This window comes from Stomoxys calcitrans, chromosome 1, assembly GCF_963082655.1.
Source record: "Stomoxys calcitrans chromosome 1, idStoCalc2.1, whole genome shotgun sequence".
NCBI lineage: Eukaryota > Metazoa > Arthropoda > Insecta > Diptera > Muscidae > Stomoxys > Stomoxys calcitrans.
Window position 1 is genome coordinate 241,721,270 of NC_081552.1, and position 19,715 is coordinate 241,740,984.

At 37.6% G+C, this 19,715-nt stretch overlaps 2 protein-coding genes across 2 annotated transcripts; one reads left to right on the forward strand and one right to left on the reverse strand.

The window, feature by feature from the left end:
* Window positions 1–1,409: 1,409 nt before the first annotated feature.
* Window positions 1,410–19,701, reverse strand: LOC106093950 (probable G-protein coupled receptor Mth-like 9). The gene is made up of 10 exons (XM_059360053.1): window positions 19,183–19,701; window positions 19,045–19,062; window positions 16,259–16,830; window positions 10,494–10,638; window positions 10,230–10,421; window positions 9,684–9,917; window positions 9,469–9,625; window positions 1,917–2,120; window positions 1,751–1,830; window positions 1,410–1,688 (listed from the first exon to the last, which is right to left on the reverse strand). Exons 3-10 carry the CDS (start codon window positions 16,826–16,828, stop codon window positions 1,657–1,659), a joined length of 1,614 nt encoding a protein of 537 aa, XP_059216036.1. The 5' UTR covers window positions 16,829–16,830; window positions 19,045–19,062; window positions 19,183–19,701; the 3' UTR covers window positions 1,410–1,656.
* LOC131994015 (uncharacterized) lies at window positions 6,326–7,479 on the forward strand. The gene is made up of 2 exons (XM_059360054.1): window positions 6,326–6,721; window positions 6,872–7,479. Exons 1-2 carry the CDS (start codon window positions 6,336–6,338, stop codon window positions 7,449–7,451), a joined length of 966 nt encoding a protein of 321 aa, XP_059216037.1. The 5' UTR covers window positions 6,326–6,335; the 3' UTR covers window positions 7,452–7,479.
* Window positions 19,702–19,715: the final 14 nt, after the last annotated feature.

A 19,715-nucleotide genomic window follows, 5' to 3' on the forward strand; every position in this document is an offset into this window, starting at 1 on the left:
TAGCTACCGTATAGCCCGATCTCTCGATTTAGGTTTTTGGGCCCATAAAAGCCACATTTATTGTCCGATGTCGCCGAAATTTGGGACAATGAGTTGTGTTAGGCCCTTCGGCCCAGATAGGTTCATATTTGGATATAGCTGCCATATAGACCGATCTCTCGATTTAAGGTCTTGCGCCCAAAAAGGTGCATTTATTGTCCGATTTTCTCAAAATTTGGAACAGTGAGTTGCGTTAGGCCCCTTGACATCTCTCTTCAACTTGGCTCAGATCGGTCCAGATTTGGATATAGCTGCCATATAGACCTATCTCTCGATTTAAGATTTTGAGTCCATAAAAGGCGCATTAACTGTCCGATGTCACCGAAATTTGGAACAATGATATGTGTTAGGCCCTTCGACATCCTTTTTCAATTTGTCCCAGATCGGTACAGATTTGAATATAGTTTCCATATAGACCGATCTCTAGATATAAGATTTTGGGCCCATAAAAAGCTCATTTATCGTCCGATGTCGCCGAAATTTGAGACAGTGAGTTGTGTTAGGATCTTCGATATTTTTCTGCAGTTTGGCTCAGATCGGTCCAGATTTGAATATAGCTGCCATATAGGCCGATATCTTGATTTAAAGTCTTGGCCCCATTAAAGGCGCATTTTTTACTGGATTTTGGTGGTGGTGGGTATCCAAAGTTCGGCCCGGCCTAACTTAACGTCTTTTTACTTGTTTGCCTTCTCTAGTGGGTGACAGCCATATGAATCCTTCGATGTTGGAATCTGGTTCTGCTAACTACCAAATTATTTGGTCAAGATCGGTCTATTTGGATATAGCTGTCATTTAGAGCGATCTCTCAGTTTAAGGTCTTGGACTACTAATATGCGCATTTATTGTCTGATTTCACTTAAATTTTATACAGCCACTTGTGGAAGGCTCCTCGACATCCCTGTTCGTTACGGCTAATATCGGTGTAGATTTGTCATATATAGCCATCTTCTGATTTAAGGTTTTGGGCCTATGAAAGGTGAAATTATGAACCAATTTCGCTGAAATTAAGCACAATGAGTTGTGTTAGGCCCCTCAATATGCGTACCGAGTATGGTCAAGATTGGGCTATATTTGGATATTGCTGCAACATATACCCATCTCCTGATTTAAGTTTTGGGATCATGAAAGCAACGTTTAGTACTCGATTTGGCTGAAATTTAACACAGTGGGCTGTATTTGTCTCATTTCCATTCGTGTTCAATATGGCCCAGATCAGTTTATATTGGACAAGAATCTTAGGGACAAGAACCGTAGTCCACTTTCAGGATGAAATACCGGAGGGATCTCCCACGTCCAAAATACTTAACAGAACTAAGTTATCGACCATGTCAATACAGGGCTCAAATGAAAGTCATTAGAGAACAAAAGAATCAAAATAAATAGTTTTTCTTTTTATTGCATTTGAACAATGTGAACATCTTCAGACTTATAAGTACACGGTTTAATATGACAATCATCAGAAATGCCGGAATCATCAAGGAGAACATGCAGACTTTCAACCGTTCTATTTACATTCAACAAATATGTTAAACGAATTCTTTTGATGCATGGATTTCTATGCAATTTAAAAGATAATTGGAGGCGGGATTGTGGAGAACGTTTAAACATTTTTCAATTTTATTCCGGTTGCTGTTCTGAATTGAGTGAATCTGAAAGTAATGATAAATCAATATCAACATTGGGTTTGCAACAAAATTTTGGTCCAACTTACCCTGTTTCTTGAAATTTTGAACACGTAAAAAGGAGTAGTCAGGTGGTGAAACATATTCGGGAGGCTTTTCCTTACCCTCGCTAAAGAAGATTTTTTTAATTTTTATTTAAGTTTTTGAAGATTTTTTTAATTTTTATTTAAGTTTTTGAAATGACGTTCAACTTACACATTCTCTTCCCACCATAATTGTACGAATTTATTTTTGCGCAGCAAATATACAAAAGCCACGAACGCCAAACACAAAATGCAAATGCCACTCCAGTAATCGATGATGAAGAAATGTTCTCGAATGCGGGCGATTATATAGACGATAATTTCACGCATCCAAATCGAGAAGAGGACCAACATGTAAATGCAATATGAATAGAAACTGGAAGAAATAAATAAATGCATCAAAATGGTCAAAATTAGTGAGCCAGTATGCACACAAATAAGAAGAAGAAGAAGAAAGCTAAAGGAAGTTCGACCTTAAGATATTTATTTCAAACAGACATTTGAAAAAAGAAGGGATGATATTAGTGAATCTATCAAAAAGTACTCATATTTTCCAATATCTAATTTTATCATATTTATGGTATGGTTATGCCATTTCCAAGTCTGAATCGATTTGCTTTTAGATACACCGAAGCCAGTAATCGGTCTGTTTATGAGATTAATACCCTAAATGGAGCCCACGGTAGTGCAGAGGTTAGCATGACCGCCAATGACGCTAAGCACATGGGATCGAATCCTAGCGAGAACATCAGAAACAAATTTTTAGCGGTGGTTATCGCCTCCTAATGCTGGCGCCATTTGTGGGATATAGATAGCACTCCGGTTCCGTACAGCCGAGATAGAGATATACAACAAGTACATTCCTCCGGTTGGTAGTTGTAACCCAGTTAAAGACCTAGTTTACAAGCTCGACATAAGTGGGGCGCATCACGTTTCGTGGGATTCTCCCCTAGGCAATGACTTGCGAGTCATAACCTCTGAGCGCCGGACGTTTATCTATCAGAAGAAGGCCGATTGGGTCGGCTTCAGAGGGTACACCAATCGCCGCCTCAGTGAACTGAAACTCAAATATGCTAGTTGCCAAAAGGAAATTCCGAGACATCATTAACGCAGCAGCCGCTCGTTTTATACCAGCCGGTCGAATATCCCAAATGAAGTAGCTGTTAAATAATACGTACGCTTTTGTGTGAGCTCCCGTCGAAGTTGTGAATTTGGTGGCCAAAGGAAAAATTAGGTCCAAAAAACTATTGCAAAAGACCGAGGACGACATGGTGCTGCTTTGATAGTGAAGGTGATAGTGGCAACGTCACGTAAACACACAAATTCTTTAAAAAAAAAGCTATCTAATTTTTGCAATTTTTTTACATTTGGCACAAATTTATTGGAAATATCATATAAATGTTAACCGGTGTCCGAAATAGATAAATGTAAACATAACAAAACAACATAAACAGCTGATTGGTTCACAGTTGTCTTTTTGAGGTGCGGCCGCGTTTACACAGAGTACTTTCAACAGAGTACTTATACACAAAATAAGCATAATTCACAATAGTATTTTTGACCGTTAAATTTAAATTCTACTGTGGCTCAAAGTAAAATAAATTCACAAACTGGAAAAGAGAAAAGCTCATAATTTATCTCCAGAAGGAGAAGTGAAGAATAATACGAAACAATTCAAAATGAGTAACGAACAAAGAGTCTCGGATATTAGTGTGGCCAGCTTAAAGGCGATAATAAAGGAATGCAATGAAGAGATTTTGGGGCGATTATCAACATTGTCAGAAGAAGTTGAACAACTAAAGATGGCTAACGATGGGCTGGTACACGAGATGAACCTTCTTAAAGATGAAAACAATATGCTCAAGCGACGTCTAAATGATTTGGAAACAAATATAAAGGGAAAAAACTTGGTGTTTAGAGGCTTGTCGATCCAACAGACAAACGTTTTTGAGATACAAAAACTCTGTCAAGAAGTGCTGAGAACCCCAAACAACATACGCGCCAAATCAGCAAGAACATTATATCAAAGAAACGGAATAGCTGCGGTATTAGTTCAATTCGAGACAGAAAATGAGGTAGAGGATATTTTACATCGAACTAATTTTCTTAAAGGAACACAAATCTACATCGAACGAGATCTCAACGCAGAAAGAAGGCTGGATAAAATAGTTATGCTTCAACTACGGAGAAAACTTATGGATTTCAGCAAAATATACAAAATAAAAGTCAGGGATGATAAGCTAAAAATTGAAAATAAATGGTTTAAGTGGAACTCTGAGAAAAAGTTGGTGTGCGGTATGACTAGCGCAATTAATATTTTTAAGGAATTGTATGGAGAAGATTTCAATTTAAATGTTAAATATAATATTTTAAAAAACGATTTAAATCTAAAAAACTAAAGAAGTTCCCAAGTGATAAAAATGAATATAGTCAAGTAATAGAAGAAATGAATATTTTGTCAGAAACAACTTTTAAAATACTTTCATATAATATTAATGGTTTAAAAAATAAATGTTTGTACCCTGAGTTTTTCGAATACATTGGAGGCTTTGATATGTTTGCATTAATTGAGACGCACGTTATGGAAACCCAAACAGAAAACTGGTCGAAATATTTTAAGGACTTCAATTTAATGTGGCACAAAGCAGAAAGATCAAGTATACATGGGCGTGCAAGTGGTGGAATAGTATGCGGTGTTAGAAAAGATCTTCAAACAAAAGGAGTTGATTATAGTTTCGTGAAAGAAAACCATTTAAATATGATTAAAATAAGCACACTGGAATCATGTTTTACGTTCGTTCCTGTTTATATACGTGGAGAGAATTGGGCCTGTGATTTTGAGGCGATGAGAGAAATATTTGAAAAAATAGATGACGGACATATAATATTAGCAGGGGATGTTAATGTACGAATTGGTAACCTCCAACAAAATCTTGAAAGCGGTCTGGAAACTGAGTTCACAGCGGGAATGGAAACCAGGCGCTCAAAAGACTCAATTGTAAATGCAAAAGGAAAACAATATATGGAATTCTGTGAGGATAATGGACTGTTAATTCTAAATGGCAGAACCGAAGGAGACGAAGAGGGGCATTACACGTATGTGAGCAAAAATGGCAGTTCGGTTAACGATTTAGCAGCAATATCATATTATGGACTGAAAATGATTAAAAAATTCGAAGTTGAAGAAAAAGTTTGGTCTGATCATTTCCCACTAAAAATAGAAATTAAATTAAATAAAATCGATATCAATGCAAAGCCATTAAATTTACCGCCAAAACTTATTTGGAAAAAGGCAACAACTGAGCGATACCAGAACAGCTTGAATCAAAACCTTCTTTTAGCTATAAATGGGAATGGTATAGACAATCTATCAGATTTGTCCAATTTAATTCAGAAGTCGGTCGTAATAACAAATAAACAAAATACATGCAACAAATACAAAGCAGACTGGTACAACAGTCGATGTGAGAGGGCAAGAAAAAAATCATTTGAATGCCTCAATAAGTTCAGGAGAAGTAGCACTCTACAAGACAAAGAAACTTATCTGAATGCGGTTAAGACGTACAAGAAAACATGTAAAGAAAGGAAATTGGAGTATGCCAGAGAGTTAGAAGCTAAAATCTGCAACACCACAGATGTAAAACAATGGTGGATACTTGTAAAACAGATAAGAGGACAAAAACATAAAATCGGTAGCAGTATTTCTGCTGAGGATTTTAAGATATATTTCAATATGCTATTAAATAAACCACAGTTTGCAAATAACATTGAATATGCCGTACTGAAAAGAACAAATATTGAACTGGATAGAGAAATAGATGTACGTGAAATTCAAGATGTTTTAAACGAAACGAAAGAAAATAAGGCGCCAGGAATGGACAGGGTGCCGTATGAGTTTTTGAAATATTCATCACATCAATTTCTTACAGAGCTAGCACGTCAATATAATCGAATTTATGAATCAGGACAGCTAGATAACATCATGCAAGAGTCGGTAATATTTCCTATATACAAAAAGGGCGATATAAACACCCCAAGTAATTATAGAGGCATCTCTTTTATGAATACAATGGCCAAGATTTTTATGGGAATTGTAAATAATAGACTAAAGAAATGGATTAGTGATTATAATATATTAAAAGAATTTCAAGCAGGCTTTAGACCAGGATACTCAACCGTAGACAATGTTTACAACCTGGCATCAATCGTCCACTGCAAGTTATCTGAAAGAAAGAAAGTGTACGCATTTTTCGTCGATTTTTCAGCAGCATTTGATATGGTACCCAGGCAACTTTTAATCTATAAATTGCATGAAATCGGAATCTCAACAAAGATGGTTTATTTAATACAAAACATATACCAAAACACTAAATCGGTAGTTTGGACTGGAGATAATGTATCGCAACATTTTAATACTTATACAGGAGTTAGACAAGGGTGTTTGCTGTCGCCTTTACTGTTCACTCTGTATTTAAATGATATACACGACTGGTTGGAAGGAGGGTTAGTGCTAGACGAAATAAATGTTCGGGTACTACTGTACGCTGATGACATCGTCATACTAGCTGAAGATATTGAAGTATTTCGAAAAATGATATGGAATTTAGAAAACTATTGTAGTAGATGGAATATGGTGGTAAATTTGCAAAAATCCAAGATAATGGTGTTTCGAAATGGAGGACGGTTATCTTCAAGGGAGAGATGGAAATACCTCAATGAAGAAATTGAAGTGGTGAACGAATACTGCTACCTTGGAGTCCTGCTAACTCCAAAAATGAGTTTTACTAAGCATGCAGAACAAAGAAACAAACGAGCGAAGATTTGTATAAACGCAGCTTGGGAAAATCTGATCAATAACTCAAATGTATCCCTTATATCGAAATGGAAAATTTTCCAGAGTGTGTGCAAAACCACACAGTCATATGCAGCCCAGGTGTGGGGGTACAACTGGTTTGAAGAAGTAGATGAACTACAAAGGTACTTTTTGAAAAAGGTTTTAAAGCAACCAAAACATATACCAAATTATATATTATCTTTAGAGACCGATGTACCTGACAACCACTTTTACACATTGAAACTACATATGGATTATATATATAAAACTTTATTCCTTTACGATAATAACAGACTCCCGCATAAGCTTTCTATAAAAATATGGAACAAACAAATTTTCTGGGCCTTGGCACTGAAATCTTGGTCCGAAAGCACTAACGTTCCAATTGAAAATCTATTCAGAACAGCGCAAGATTGGTCTACAACCACAACTATACTTGTAAATAATCTCAAAAGGAAAAGCTATACAGAGAAAATAGATAGAGCAAGAGCAAGTGAAAGCAGATTTTATCGTTTTTTGAATCCAGAAATCGGGATTGAATACATGCAAGATGTTTGGAAACTGGACAAAATTGCTATTATAATGAAAACAAGGGCAGATGTACTTCCACTGAATGGAAACGTTTTTAGAAACGCAGCGAGACACCAATGTACATTGTGTAACTTGAGAGAAGTCGAAAACTTGCAACATTTCATAGCCAGATGTCCAGTATTACAAGAATTTAGGGTACGGCATTTTGGAACTGCCTATCTAGATGATGTACAGCTAATACAAATTTTAAATGGAACTTTTTATTGTGGGTGGGATGGATTATATAATTATGTTAGCAATGCTTTGAGATATCGGAACTACATAAATCGAGAACAATTTTGAAAAAAAAAAAAAAAAAAAAAAAAAAAAAAAAAAAAAAAATATGTAAATTTTTTCCTTAACTTTACACTTTATAAAATTTTACGTTAACTTTATGGCTTATAAAATGTATATATCTAAACGTAATGTTACGCAAACATACTAAATTTAGCTATTTAACAGCACAAATTAAAACAAATATGGTATTGACAGACAACTATTTAAAGTTATTGTCATTAACTAATTACATTTACATTTTGTTATCTTAATCAAACAGTATATAGAAATTTGAATTGTAATGTTTAAAGAAAACAAAATAAAATCTAAATCTAATCTAATCTAAATATCCCAAATGCCACCGAATTTGCCGGCACAGGCAGCGGTACTCGCATATGACCGTGATATGATTCGTTGCACGCACCCCACTGACCCCAGAATCAGCGAGCTGAATCTGAAAATGAACGAGGTAGCCAACGAGCAATGTAACTTAGGTACCGGTTTAGGAAAGCTTTGGCCTACATTGAAGTCACTCTCGAAACCCGGTAGACGCGATAACAGGACCTCAGTAACTTTTGTCGACGTAACTGTGACTGATCCTAAGAGATTAGCCAGACATAAGCATCAATTTCGAAGACTGCATACCAATCAAGTAAAAAGGTGTTAAATTCGGCTGGGCCGAACTTTGGATACCCACCACCTTGGGTTTATATGTAAATCACCTTTCGTCAAAATCCGGTTAAAAATGCATACCAAGCAGCTATATCGAAATATGTGCGGATTTGGACCAAATACTTTTTAATAGCTATATTCAAATATAGACAGATCTGACCCATATACGACACGGATGTGGAAAATCTTAATATAATCAACTTTTCAAATTTCAGTTAAATCGGATTATAAATGCTTCTTTATGGGGCCAAGAGATAAAATCGAGGTATCGGTCTAAATGGCAGCTATGTCAAGATTTGAACCGATTCGGGCCAAGTTGCAGAAAAATGTCAAAGAGACCAAAAAAACTCACTGTCCCAAATTTCGGCAAAATCGGACAATAAATGCGCCTTTTATGGGCCCAAAACCTTAAATCGAGAGATCGGTCTATATGACAGTTATATTCAAATCTGGACCGATCTAGATCAAATTGAAGAAGGATGTCGAAGGGCCTAACACAACTCTCTGTCCCAAATTTCGGCAAAATCGGACAATAAATGCGCCTTTTATGGGCCTAAAACCCTAAATCGAGAGATCGGTCTATATGACAGCTATATCCAAATCTGGACCGATCTAGATCAAATTGAAGAAGGATGTCTAAGGGTCTAACACAACCCACTGTCCCAAATTTCGGCAAAATCGGACAATAAATGCGCCTTTTATGGGCCTAAAACCCTAAATCGAGAGATCGGTCTATATGACAGCTATGTCCAAGTCTAAACCGATCTCTGCCAAGTTGAAGAATAATGTTGAAGGGCCTAACACAACTCACTGTCCCAAACTTCAGCAAAATCGGATAATAAATATGGCTTTTATGGGTCTAAGACCCTAAATCGGCGGATCGGTCTATATGGCAGCTATATCCAAATCTGGAGCGATCGGAGCCAAGCTGAAGAAGGATGACACTGTCCCAAATTTCAGCAAAATCAGATAATAAATGTGGCTTTTAGGGGCCTAAACCCCCAAATCGGCGGCTCGGTCTGTATGGGGGCTATATCTTCATCTTCAAACTTAACCTGCTTATGGACAGAAAAAGAATCTGTGCAAAGTTTCAAATTAATATCTCTCTTTTTAAGGACTGTAGCGTGATTTCAACAGAGAAACGGACAGACGGAGGGACATGTCTAGTTTGTCCAAATCGGAACATATTTCGATATAGCTGCTATGGGGCATAAGGTTTGCATTTTTCACAGGATTTTGACGAAAGGTGGTTTACGTATATACCCGAGGTGGTGGGTTTGTAAAATTCATCCCCGCCTTTTTATTTGTTTTGTTTAACTTTTTCATAAATTTGGATTAATTTCAATCAAAATCCATTTTGTTGATTACTTACTGCTTTCTGGTGATCACAAAATCTTTACCAGCCACTGTCTGGGTATCACTGGGTAAGTCCAAAATGCAGAAAAAAGCTCGGGCCACACAAAAAATACTTAAACCCAATGACATCAATAAGGGTATATAGAAGTACAATAAAATACCCCACAAACGAGCTGAAATAAAATAAAGGTAAATATTATGTAAAGCTCTAAAATATATGTCATTACTCACTATCAAACCAGCACAAATCTTCTCCAATACCAGGTTTTAAATGACGACCCACACTTGAATCTTGTACCGCTTTAATCACATACTTCATAGCCAAGCCCATAACAAAGGCAAGGGCATATAGAATTTTCAAATACCATTTTTTGATGGGCTTCAAAGCGAAGATGGCCCAAAAACTACCGCTGATTATGTTCAATATCAGAAAGGAGACAATTATAAAGAAATAGGCCAAAAATCCTAAAACCAAATAGAAATACATAATAACATCTCTTTGTGTTGTTACATAGAGTAATATTGAGTTGCCCAAAAAGTAATTGCGGATTTTTTAAAAGAAAGTAAATGCATTTTTAATAAAACTTAGAATGAACTTTAATCAAATATACTTTTTTTACACTTTTTTTCTAAAGCAAGCTAAAAGTAACAGCTGATAACTGGCAGAAGAAAGAATGCAATTACAGAGTCACAAGCTGTGAAAAAATTTGTCAACGCCGACTATATGAAAAATCCGCAATTACTTTTTGGGCAACCCAATAAATTCATATGCCGCACCTATATTCCTACATGCTGTGTGTGATAGATTTAAGGGATTTTTTAAATGCAAATACACCAAAAAAGACAAACCAATGGTCAATGAGAACAGATGGAATATCAGGCCTTCGCCATAGATACTATTGCGTACCTCCTTAATAGCAACATACATGATAATGATGCCAATATTTATCAATATAGCCAGACTCGAACCTAGGGGGAAAAATATCAATAACATTTTTTTGGCTTGTGATCTTTGTGAAAGAAGAAAAAGCGAATACCTACATATGGCATATATCCACACGCGAAAACCTCTCACAAATCTTTCGCATGTCAGCGGCGTCAAACTCCATGACTTTTTGTGCTCCAAGGGTGTAAAACAGTATTGATCATTGGTGAAATAAATGTTGTCACGTTTTAAGGTGCCATTCTGAAAATGAAAAAAAAAACCTTTCATTAACAATAATTATTTTAAGGAGTATAAGAACAAGCAAAAACGCCCCTAAGTTCAGCCGGGCCGAATCTTATATAGCCTCCACCATTTATCGCATTTGTCAAGTTCTTTGAATGACTTTTTCAAATATATATGAGCTGTACCAAGTTATTGGCCGTACTAGCCAAGGCAGTTAGAAGTCAAAAAAAAAACTCCACCGCCAAAATTTTAGGCAAATCTAGCAATAATTGCGCCCTCTAGAGGTCAAGAGAAAGTCAAATTGGGAAAGCGGTTTATATGACAGCTATATCCAACTAAAGACCGATCTGAACCATATAGGAAACGGATGTCAGAAAGCCTTACATAGGAACTTGTGTCAGCGAAATCAGATAATATATGCGCCTTTATGGGCCCAAGACCCTAAATCAAAAGATCAGTATATATATATCTAAATATAGGTCGATCTGAATCATATGGGGCACGGATGTTGGAAAGCCCAAGATACGTCACTATGACAAATTTCAGCGAAATTGTATGATAAAAGCGCCTTTTATGGGCTCAAGACCTTTGATCGGGAGATGGGTCCATATTGCAGCTTTGTCGTAAGTAGGTCGATGGGAGCCATATTGAACATGGATGTTGAAAGGCCTAACACAGCGTAATGTGCAACATTTCAGCTAAATCGTGTAAAAGGTGCTGCTTTTATGGGCCCAAGACCTTAAATCGGGAGAACGGTGTATATGGCAGCTATATCCAAATATAGACCGATCATGACCATACTCAGTACGAATTTCGAGGAGCCTCACGCAAAATATTACGCCAAATTTCAGCGAAGTCGGATAAAAAATGTGGATTTAATGGGGCTAAAACCTTAAATCGGCAGATCGTTCTATTTGGGGCGATATTAATATACTACCCATCTTCGAACTTAGCCTGCCTATGGACAAATAAAGAATCTGTGCAAAGTTTCAGCTAGTTATCTTTATTTTTAATGTCTGTAGGATGATTCCAACAGACAGACAGACGGAACGGGTTAAATCATCTTGGATTTTTACGACAAACAAGATGATGTATGCATTAAGGGGTCAGAAATTGATATATCGGTGTGTAACAAACGGAATGACAAAATTAATAAACCCCCCCCCATCGGTGGTGGATATAAAAATCGTCATCGAGATACTGGCCAGTTCGCCGAATTGTTTGACAAAATAATTGAATAGCCCGATCTTATATATAACAAGTAGAATCGTGCTAAGTTCGGTCGGGCCGAGGCTATATAGTGTTATTGTCGTATTCAGACCTTAATTAAATTAAATCGGATAGTAATTACGTCGTCTAGAGCCTCAAGAAGTCAAGATTCAATATCGGTTAATAAGGCAGCTAAATCAGATTATTGACCGATTTGAAACATACTTAGCACAGTTGTTGGAAGTTAAAACGAAACACGTCATGCCGAATTTCAGGCAAATCGAATAAGAATTGCGCCCTCTAGTGGCTCAAGAAATCAAGATCCAAGATCGGTTTATGTGGCAGCTATATCATGTTATGCACCGATTTGATCCATACTTAGTACAGTTGTTGGAAGTCATAACGGAACACGTCCTGCCAAATTTCAGCTAAATCGGATAAGAATTGCACCCTCTAGTGGCTCAAGAAATCATGATCCAAGATCGGTTTATATGCAACTATATCAGATTATTGACCAATTTGTACCATATTTGGCACAGTTATTTGGAGTCATAACAAAACACGTCATGCAAAATATCAGCCAAATCTCATAAGAATTGCACCCTCTAAAGGCTCAAGAAGTCAAGATTTAAGATCCGTTTATATGGCAGCTATATCAGGTTATGAACCATACTTAGCACAGTCATAACAAAACACCTTATGCCAAAATTCAGCCAAATCGAATAGGAATTTCGCTCTCTAGAGGCTCAAGAAGTCAAGAACCAATATCGGCTTATATCACAACTATACCAGGTTATGGATCGATTTGAACCATACTTAGCACAGTTGTCGGAAGTCAAAACATAACACGTCCTGCCAAATTTCAGTTAAAACGCATAAGAATTGAACCCTCTAGTGGCTCAAGAAATCAAGATCCAAGATCGGTTCATATGGCAGCTATATCAGATTATTGACCGATTTGAACCACACTTCCAAAGTCATAACACGTCAGGCTAAATTTCAGCCAAATCGCATATGAATTGCACCCTCTAGTGACTCAAGGTAAGATCTAAGATCGGTTTATATGACAGCTATATCAGGTTGTGGACCGATTTTAATTGTACTTAGCACAGTTGTTGGAAGTCATAACGAAACACGTCATGTCAAATTTCAGCCAATTCGGATAGGAATTTGTTCATATGACAGCTATATCAAAACATGGACCGATATGGCCCATTTTCAATCCCAACCGACCTGGCTATAATAGAGGCTTATATGGTAGCTTTATCCAAAATACCATGCTCAAATGTGGAGGACTCTCGTACAATTCAGTGTTCCAAATTTCAACGTCATGTGGGCTCATAACCTTGAATCGGGATATCGGTTTATGTGTCCAAACGAGGGCCTGAACTGGGCAATATTTGTCACGAACGTTGAGAGACCTACTTATTGTTTCAATTTTCGGTTATGGTGAAAAATTCGCCCTATATTTGTCTCAAGACCCTAAATCGGGAGACCGAGACAGCTAAAACTAATTTAAAATTTCTTCCTATGAGCTTAAAACCCTAAATCGAGACATGGTTCTACACGACAGCTATATCTTAATATTTTCCATTCTCGACTAAATTGGGTTCGCATGTAGGGGACCCTAGTGCAACATATTATTCTTAGTTTTAACAAGTTCGGGAAAGGAATGCGGCTGCAATGAGTTTAAGACCCTAATTCGGCATATCGGTCTAAATAGCAGCTATATCTTATAAAGTTGGATATGGACTATATTCGGAATGGATGTTGCTGCTCACTGGGAAATTCAAACAAAATCGGATAATGAATGCACGTTTTATGGACTAAAGACCCAAAATCTGGAGATCGGTCTATATCTATGAAATTTATATCTAAATATCGCCCATTTAAGAACTTACTCAGCGTATGGACAAAATATGTAGTTATGCCAAACTTTTGTCTGAATATCTCAGTTATAGCAAGAATACCACAAACGGACAAAGAAATTGGGTTATTGATCAATTAAAAATGGTCAGCGGAGCGCCTGGACGTATCCTCCCACCGCTACAGCAGCAATCACTAGAAATTACTCTGCCATGGTTAAGGCAGATTTACAGGGAAAGCCAAGTAGGGCATAAAGAGAGGTCAGGGTGGTCTTTATCGTTAAGGCGGAAAAAAGCAACACCACGACAAAGCATAATAGGGCTAGTAGTCTGTCATCTTTTTTAATTTAAAAGACTTGTAGATCTGTAGGTGGGGGAAGAACTTAAACCTAAAACTTCGGTGGTGAATAACACGCATACTTCAAGGGCAGGTCGGTAGAGACCGTTCACGGATGCCGAAAGGGCATTTAACAAAGTGGATATAGTATCGATAGTCATCGTCCTAGTCCGTTATGAACGAAGTTCCAGACGACGTTTCCGTCGACGATCGGCAAGATCGTGGAGGTGACTTTCGCGATAGACTTCAAAAATGAATTGGGGAACAACCCAAGAAGGAAGGTGCTGCTGCTATTCGCTCGGGTATATATGTAAACCGCCTTTCGTCAAAATCCGGTGAAAAATGCAAACCTTATACCCTATAGCAGCTATACCGAAATACGTTCCAATTAGGACCAAATATTAATAAGTACAAGTCACTGTTCAATTGTGTATAACCAAATGTTGATCTTTTTAGTAGCTATATCTAAAAATAAACCGATCTGAACCATATACGACACGAATGTCGAAAAGCCTAACATAAGTAACTGTGTCAAATTTCAGTGAATTCGGATTATAATGCGCCTTTTATGGGGCCAAGACTTTAAATCGAGAGATCGGTCTATATGGCAGCTTTATCCACATCTGAACCGATTTGGGCCGAGACGCAGAAAGATGCCAAAGAGCCTAACACAACTCACTGTCCCAAATTTCGGTGAAATCGGGCAATAAATGCGCCCTTTATGGCCCCAAAACCTTAAATCGAGAGATCGGTCTGTATGGCAGCTATATGCAATTCTTGATCGATCTAGGCCAAACTGCAGAAATATATTGAAGGCTCTAACACGGCTCATTGTCCCAAATTTCGGCGACATCGGAAAATAAGTGCGCCTCTTATGGGTCCAAAACCTTAAATCGAGAGATCGGTCTATATGACAGCTATTTTCAAACTGGACCTATCTGGGCCAAATTGACAAAGAATGTCGAAGGTCCTAACACAACTCGCTGTCCCAAATTTCGGCGACATCGGACAATAAATGCGCCTTTTATGGGCTCAAAACCTTAAATCGAGAGATCGGTCTATATGGCAGCTATATCCAAATCTGGACCAATCTGGGCCAAATTAAAGAAAGATATCGAGTGGCTTAACACAACTCACTGTCCAAAATTTCAGCAAAATCGGATAATAAATATGGCTTTTATGGGTCTAAGACCCGAAATCGGCGGATCGATCGTTATGGGGGCTATATCAAGATATAGTCCGATATAGCCCATCTTCGAACCTGCTTATGGACAAAAAAAGCATCTGTGTAAAGTTTCAGCTAAATATCTCTGTAGCGTGATTTCAACATACAGACATGGCTAGATCGTCTTAGATTTTTACGCTGATCAAGGATTTATATATTTGGTGCCCAAAAAGTAATTGCGGATTTGATTGATAAAACTTTGTACAAAGATTCCTTTCATGACTTCTAACTGACGTTATTAAATTTGATTTTATTCCGTCTGTTCATTGATATTGCTTCTATATAAAAATATCGAATGTCGCGTTTATTGATAGTTTGCCAGCTCTAGTGTGCGTAGATGTGCAGGGTCCTTGGCTGGCACACTTCGGGTAGACACGTAGGCGGGATTAGACCAGTGATCCTCCGTGGATGAATATGCATCTTATTGCGTTGAAATCGGAAAGACGTCCTCCATATCTTGTCTTAAGGTGACTCCCACTTTTTTTCTTCACCTTCTCGCCTAAATCTCGCTAAGGTATCGCAATGGATCAATATTGACCTCCGAGTGAGCTCACCTTGGAGTTGGAGGATTTCCATTTTAACTTACGAAAACCTTAATGTGGCCGGCCCCACATGACGAAAAGATACCGAATCAGTTCTTCGTGGTGTTATAAAAAGATTTGGCACCCATCATAGCGCCTATAAAAGTGAGATCCCAAAACTAAATGCCTTATGATCAATCGGCGGAACACGTCTTTCTAATATAAAATTTAAAATAATTTCCTATATCTACTTCAACAAATGACTCATATTGGACAAGTATAGCTATATCTATTCGATAGCTATTACGTGTCGGCATGAAGTAATTTTAGCAGCAGCGCTTGAAGACTGAACGTTGATTTTAATACGCTAAGCGTAGGTAATGAATCAGTTATTAATACACATCGCTACAAATGCACAAAATTTAATGCAGATTCTTCAGCTTATCGTAATTTAAACCACATTTCAAATTTGCCAACTCACCTCAAATAGATCCCATTTCCAAAAGTCCGCCATATTTCGTTCCACCATCTTGTTTTTGCATCCAAGTTCATAGCGGATAATAAACGCCTCTTTGATATTCACCGCGTTGACGCTACCATTTGAAAAAGTCACCTCTATGTGATTATGCTGCGAATGACCCTCATTCAGATTTGGGGTACAATTTTGATGCCTCTCATCAAAATGCATTTTAGGTGGGCAGCAAAAGGTGACACATGGTTTAAGGAGGCAGGCACAAGCTCGCCAATGCTTGGGAGCCGAATATTCGATGCCATCGATTACCTTGATTTTATATTCGGCCGTGAGATTTGCCGGTATGACCAGACCTTCGTAAGAATAAGAGCCATCTTTTAGACGTAGGCCATCGGTAATGTTGATTGTTTGGTGAAAGGGGCAGGGGAAATTTTTGGCGCTGGTTGTATGAAGAAATAATATAAACAAAACAATGGCTGTGGAGGTGGGTGGGCAGAATGACAACAAACATTGGCGACCACGACCACTAGTAGATGGCATTTGTGTTGGTGAGTGAGAGTGCTGCTGGTGGAGCTTCATGGCTTTGAATGAGAGAACAAAAACAACAAAAAGTAATGTTTAAATGAGTATAGAAAATAAACTTGTTTACATGCTGCATAGGGTTGCCAAATTTTCAGATAACTTAATCTTTTATTTAAACGTCAAAGTGTTTGATTTGTAAGTTCTGCATTAAGACCCAGTACGCACCTAAAGCTAAAGTTTCGATAGCAAATACATGGTGGCACATGGAGACACATGCTGAAACTATGCATTTGTTTGGCCAATCTGCTAGAATTTTTATACCCTACACCAAGGTATTATAACTTATGCATTTGTTTGTAACACCCAGAGGGAAGAGAGATAGACCCATTGATAAGTATACCGATCGACTCAGAACCACTATCTGATTCGAATTAGCTATGTCCGTCTGTCTATGTTAATTTGTGTACAAACTACAGGTCGGAGTTTTCATCCGATCGCCTTCAAATTTGGTAAAGCCATGTTTTGCGACCTAGAGACGAAGCCTATACGAATTGGAAAAAAAACCGGTTCAGATTAAGATATAGCTTCCATATATATGTTCGTCCGATTTCCAGTAATACTGCAATGAAATGGTCATTTGTTAACCGATTTTCTTGAAGTTTGACAGGAAGTATTTTCTTATGACTCTCAACATTACTGGTGAATTTCGTAGAAATCTGTTTAGATTTAGATATCGCTCTCATATATATATCGCCCGATTTTCACTCCTAGAGCCGTTGGGTCGTATCTCTCGGTTTCAGGATTTGGGCCCATAAAAGGCGCATTTATTTTCCGATGTCGCCGAAATTTGGGACAGTGAGTTAGGTTAAGTCCCTCGACATATTTCTGCAATTTGGCCTAAATCGATCAAGATTTGCATATAGCTGCCATATACAAGAATCTCTCGATTTTAAGTTTTGGGTCCACAAAAGGCGCATTTATTGTCCGTTTTGGCTTCAATTTTGCACATAGTGTTTTGTTAAGACTTTCAACAACTGTGCCAAGTACGGTTCAAATCGGTCAAGAACCAGATATAGCTCCCTTATAAACCGATCTCCCGATTTGAGTTCTTGAGCCCATGAAAGCCACAATTTTTGTCCGTTTTGGCGTAAATTTTGCACATAGTGTTTGGTTATGACTTTCAACAACTGTGCTAAATACGGTTCAAAGCGGTCAAGAACCTAATATATCTCCCATATAAACCGATCTCCTGATTTGACTTCTTGAGCCCCTGGAAGCCTCAATTTTCATCCGATTTGAGTGAAATTTTGTACATGGTGTGCAAAACTGTGCCAAGTGCGGTTCAAATCGGTCAAGAATATGATATAGCTCCCATATAAACCGATCTCCCGATTTGACTTTTTGAGTCCTTACAAGCCACGATTTTAATCCGTTTGGCTGAAATTTTGCATATAGTGTTCTGTTATGACTCTCAACAACTGCGCCCAGTACGGTCCAATTCAGTCTATAACCAGATATAGCTCCCATATTTAAACAGAACCCATGGTGGTGGGTTCCCCAAATTTGGCCGGCCGAACTTAGCACGCTTTTACTTGTTTGTGTTAAGCAAGATGCGCCTAACTATGTGAACTGATTTTGCCATACCATTGCCTTGGACAAGATGTCCATTGTGGATCTTTAAACCATAACATTGCCTTCAACAAAATATCCATTTTGGATCTTTAAACAATCGTATTTAAGTGGGATATCGCCAACATCCTGAAGCAACTGTGTATGCTTATGTGACGATAGTTTTAACTTACATTATTGCATCCGTGGTGCAATATTTTCCGCTGGGAAGTTAAGAGCCTCTGCATTTAAGTGCTGTATTCTAAATGTTATACTTAAAGGCTGGTACTACGTTCGCTTTTTGTGATATTTTTCGCCTATTATTCTTTTTAGATAATAGATTTTAAAGCAAAAAAAACTCGATGATTTCATTCAGTTGGACATTCCCTCATTATTTATGGCACAAATTTTGATAAAAGTGTTATTTCATCATTGACATTTTTGAAGTAATCGCGAAAGACATGGGTTTTCAACAGTGAATAGCGAATATAGTGCCAGCCTTAAGTGATCGTTCGGCATTTTGAAGAATTCCTTTGGCAACCCTGGAGCAGGTCAATTGGGGAATGAGACAATATTGAGAGAGACAGATAGAGAGAGAGAGAACGAGAAAGTGTGTGATCTCATTGATACGTATCCAACGGAATGAAATGGCTTTACTAACTTACCTTACTTAGCAGCCTCGTCTATCAATCAAAAATGTTTTGGAAGAAGAAATGGTTTATGGTAGATCAGTGGTAGTTGTTGTTGCAATTGTATAGTTGTTTTTTTTTTATTATTTTACTTTAATGCGATTTCACACTCACTTCTGAATGAATAAACAAATCGCTTACTCTATTTTTGCTGTCGTTTTTCTATTCGAATGTGGGTATTGACCGCTTCAATGTACATTTCTATGGCTTTCCGATTGTTTAAATGTTCCGTGTTATTCTTTCTGGTTAATATTATTCTTATTATTAATTTCACTTTACTCTATACGAATGTGATGATATATGTATCATTTTGTTGTTGCGTACGCGTGTTTGTGTGTGTTTAACTAAATGGTGGTTTTGATTTATTGCATTTTTTCGGGTTTTCTCTATGCGTTCTTGACTTTTTGGACAGTGCTGCTTATTCACTGTGTCTCATCGGTCGGTTGATATTTTGAACTTTTCTTTTTATTTTTTACTTTGTTTAAATTTAGATATTTTTACTTAATGATCTGATATGTTTTCTTTTCCTCCATTGCCTATGGAGCGGAGAAATGAAACCGACCCCACCACAACAAATTAATGCACAATGCCGATCACCAGCGTATGACTTGTGCCGCCTTCGAATTGTGAATAGAAACTGTTTGTGT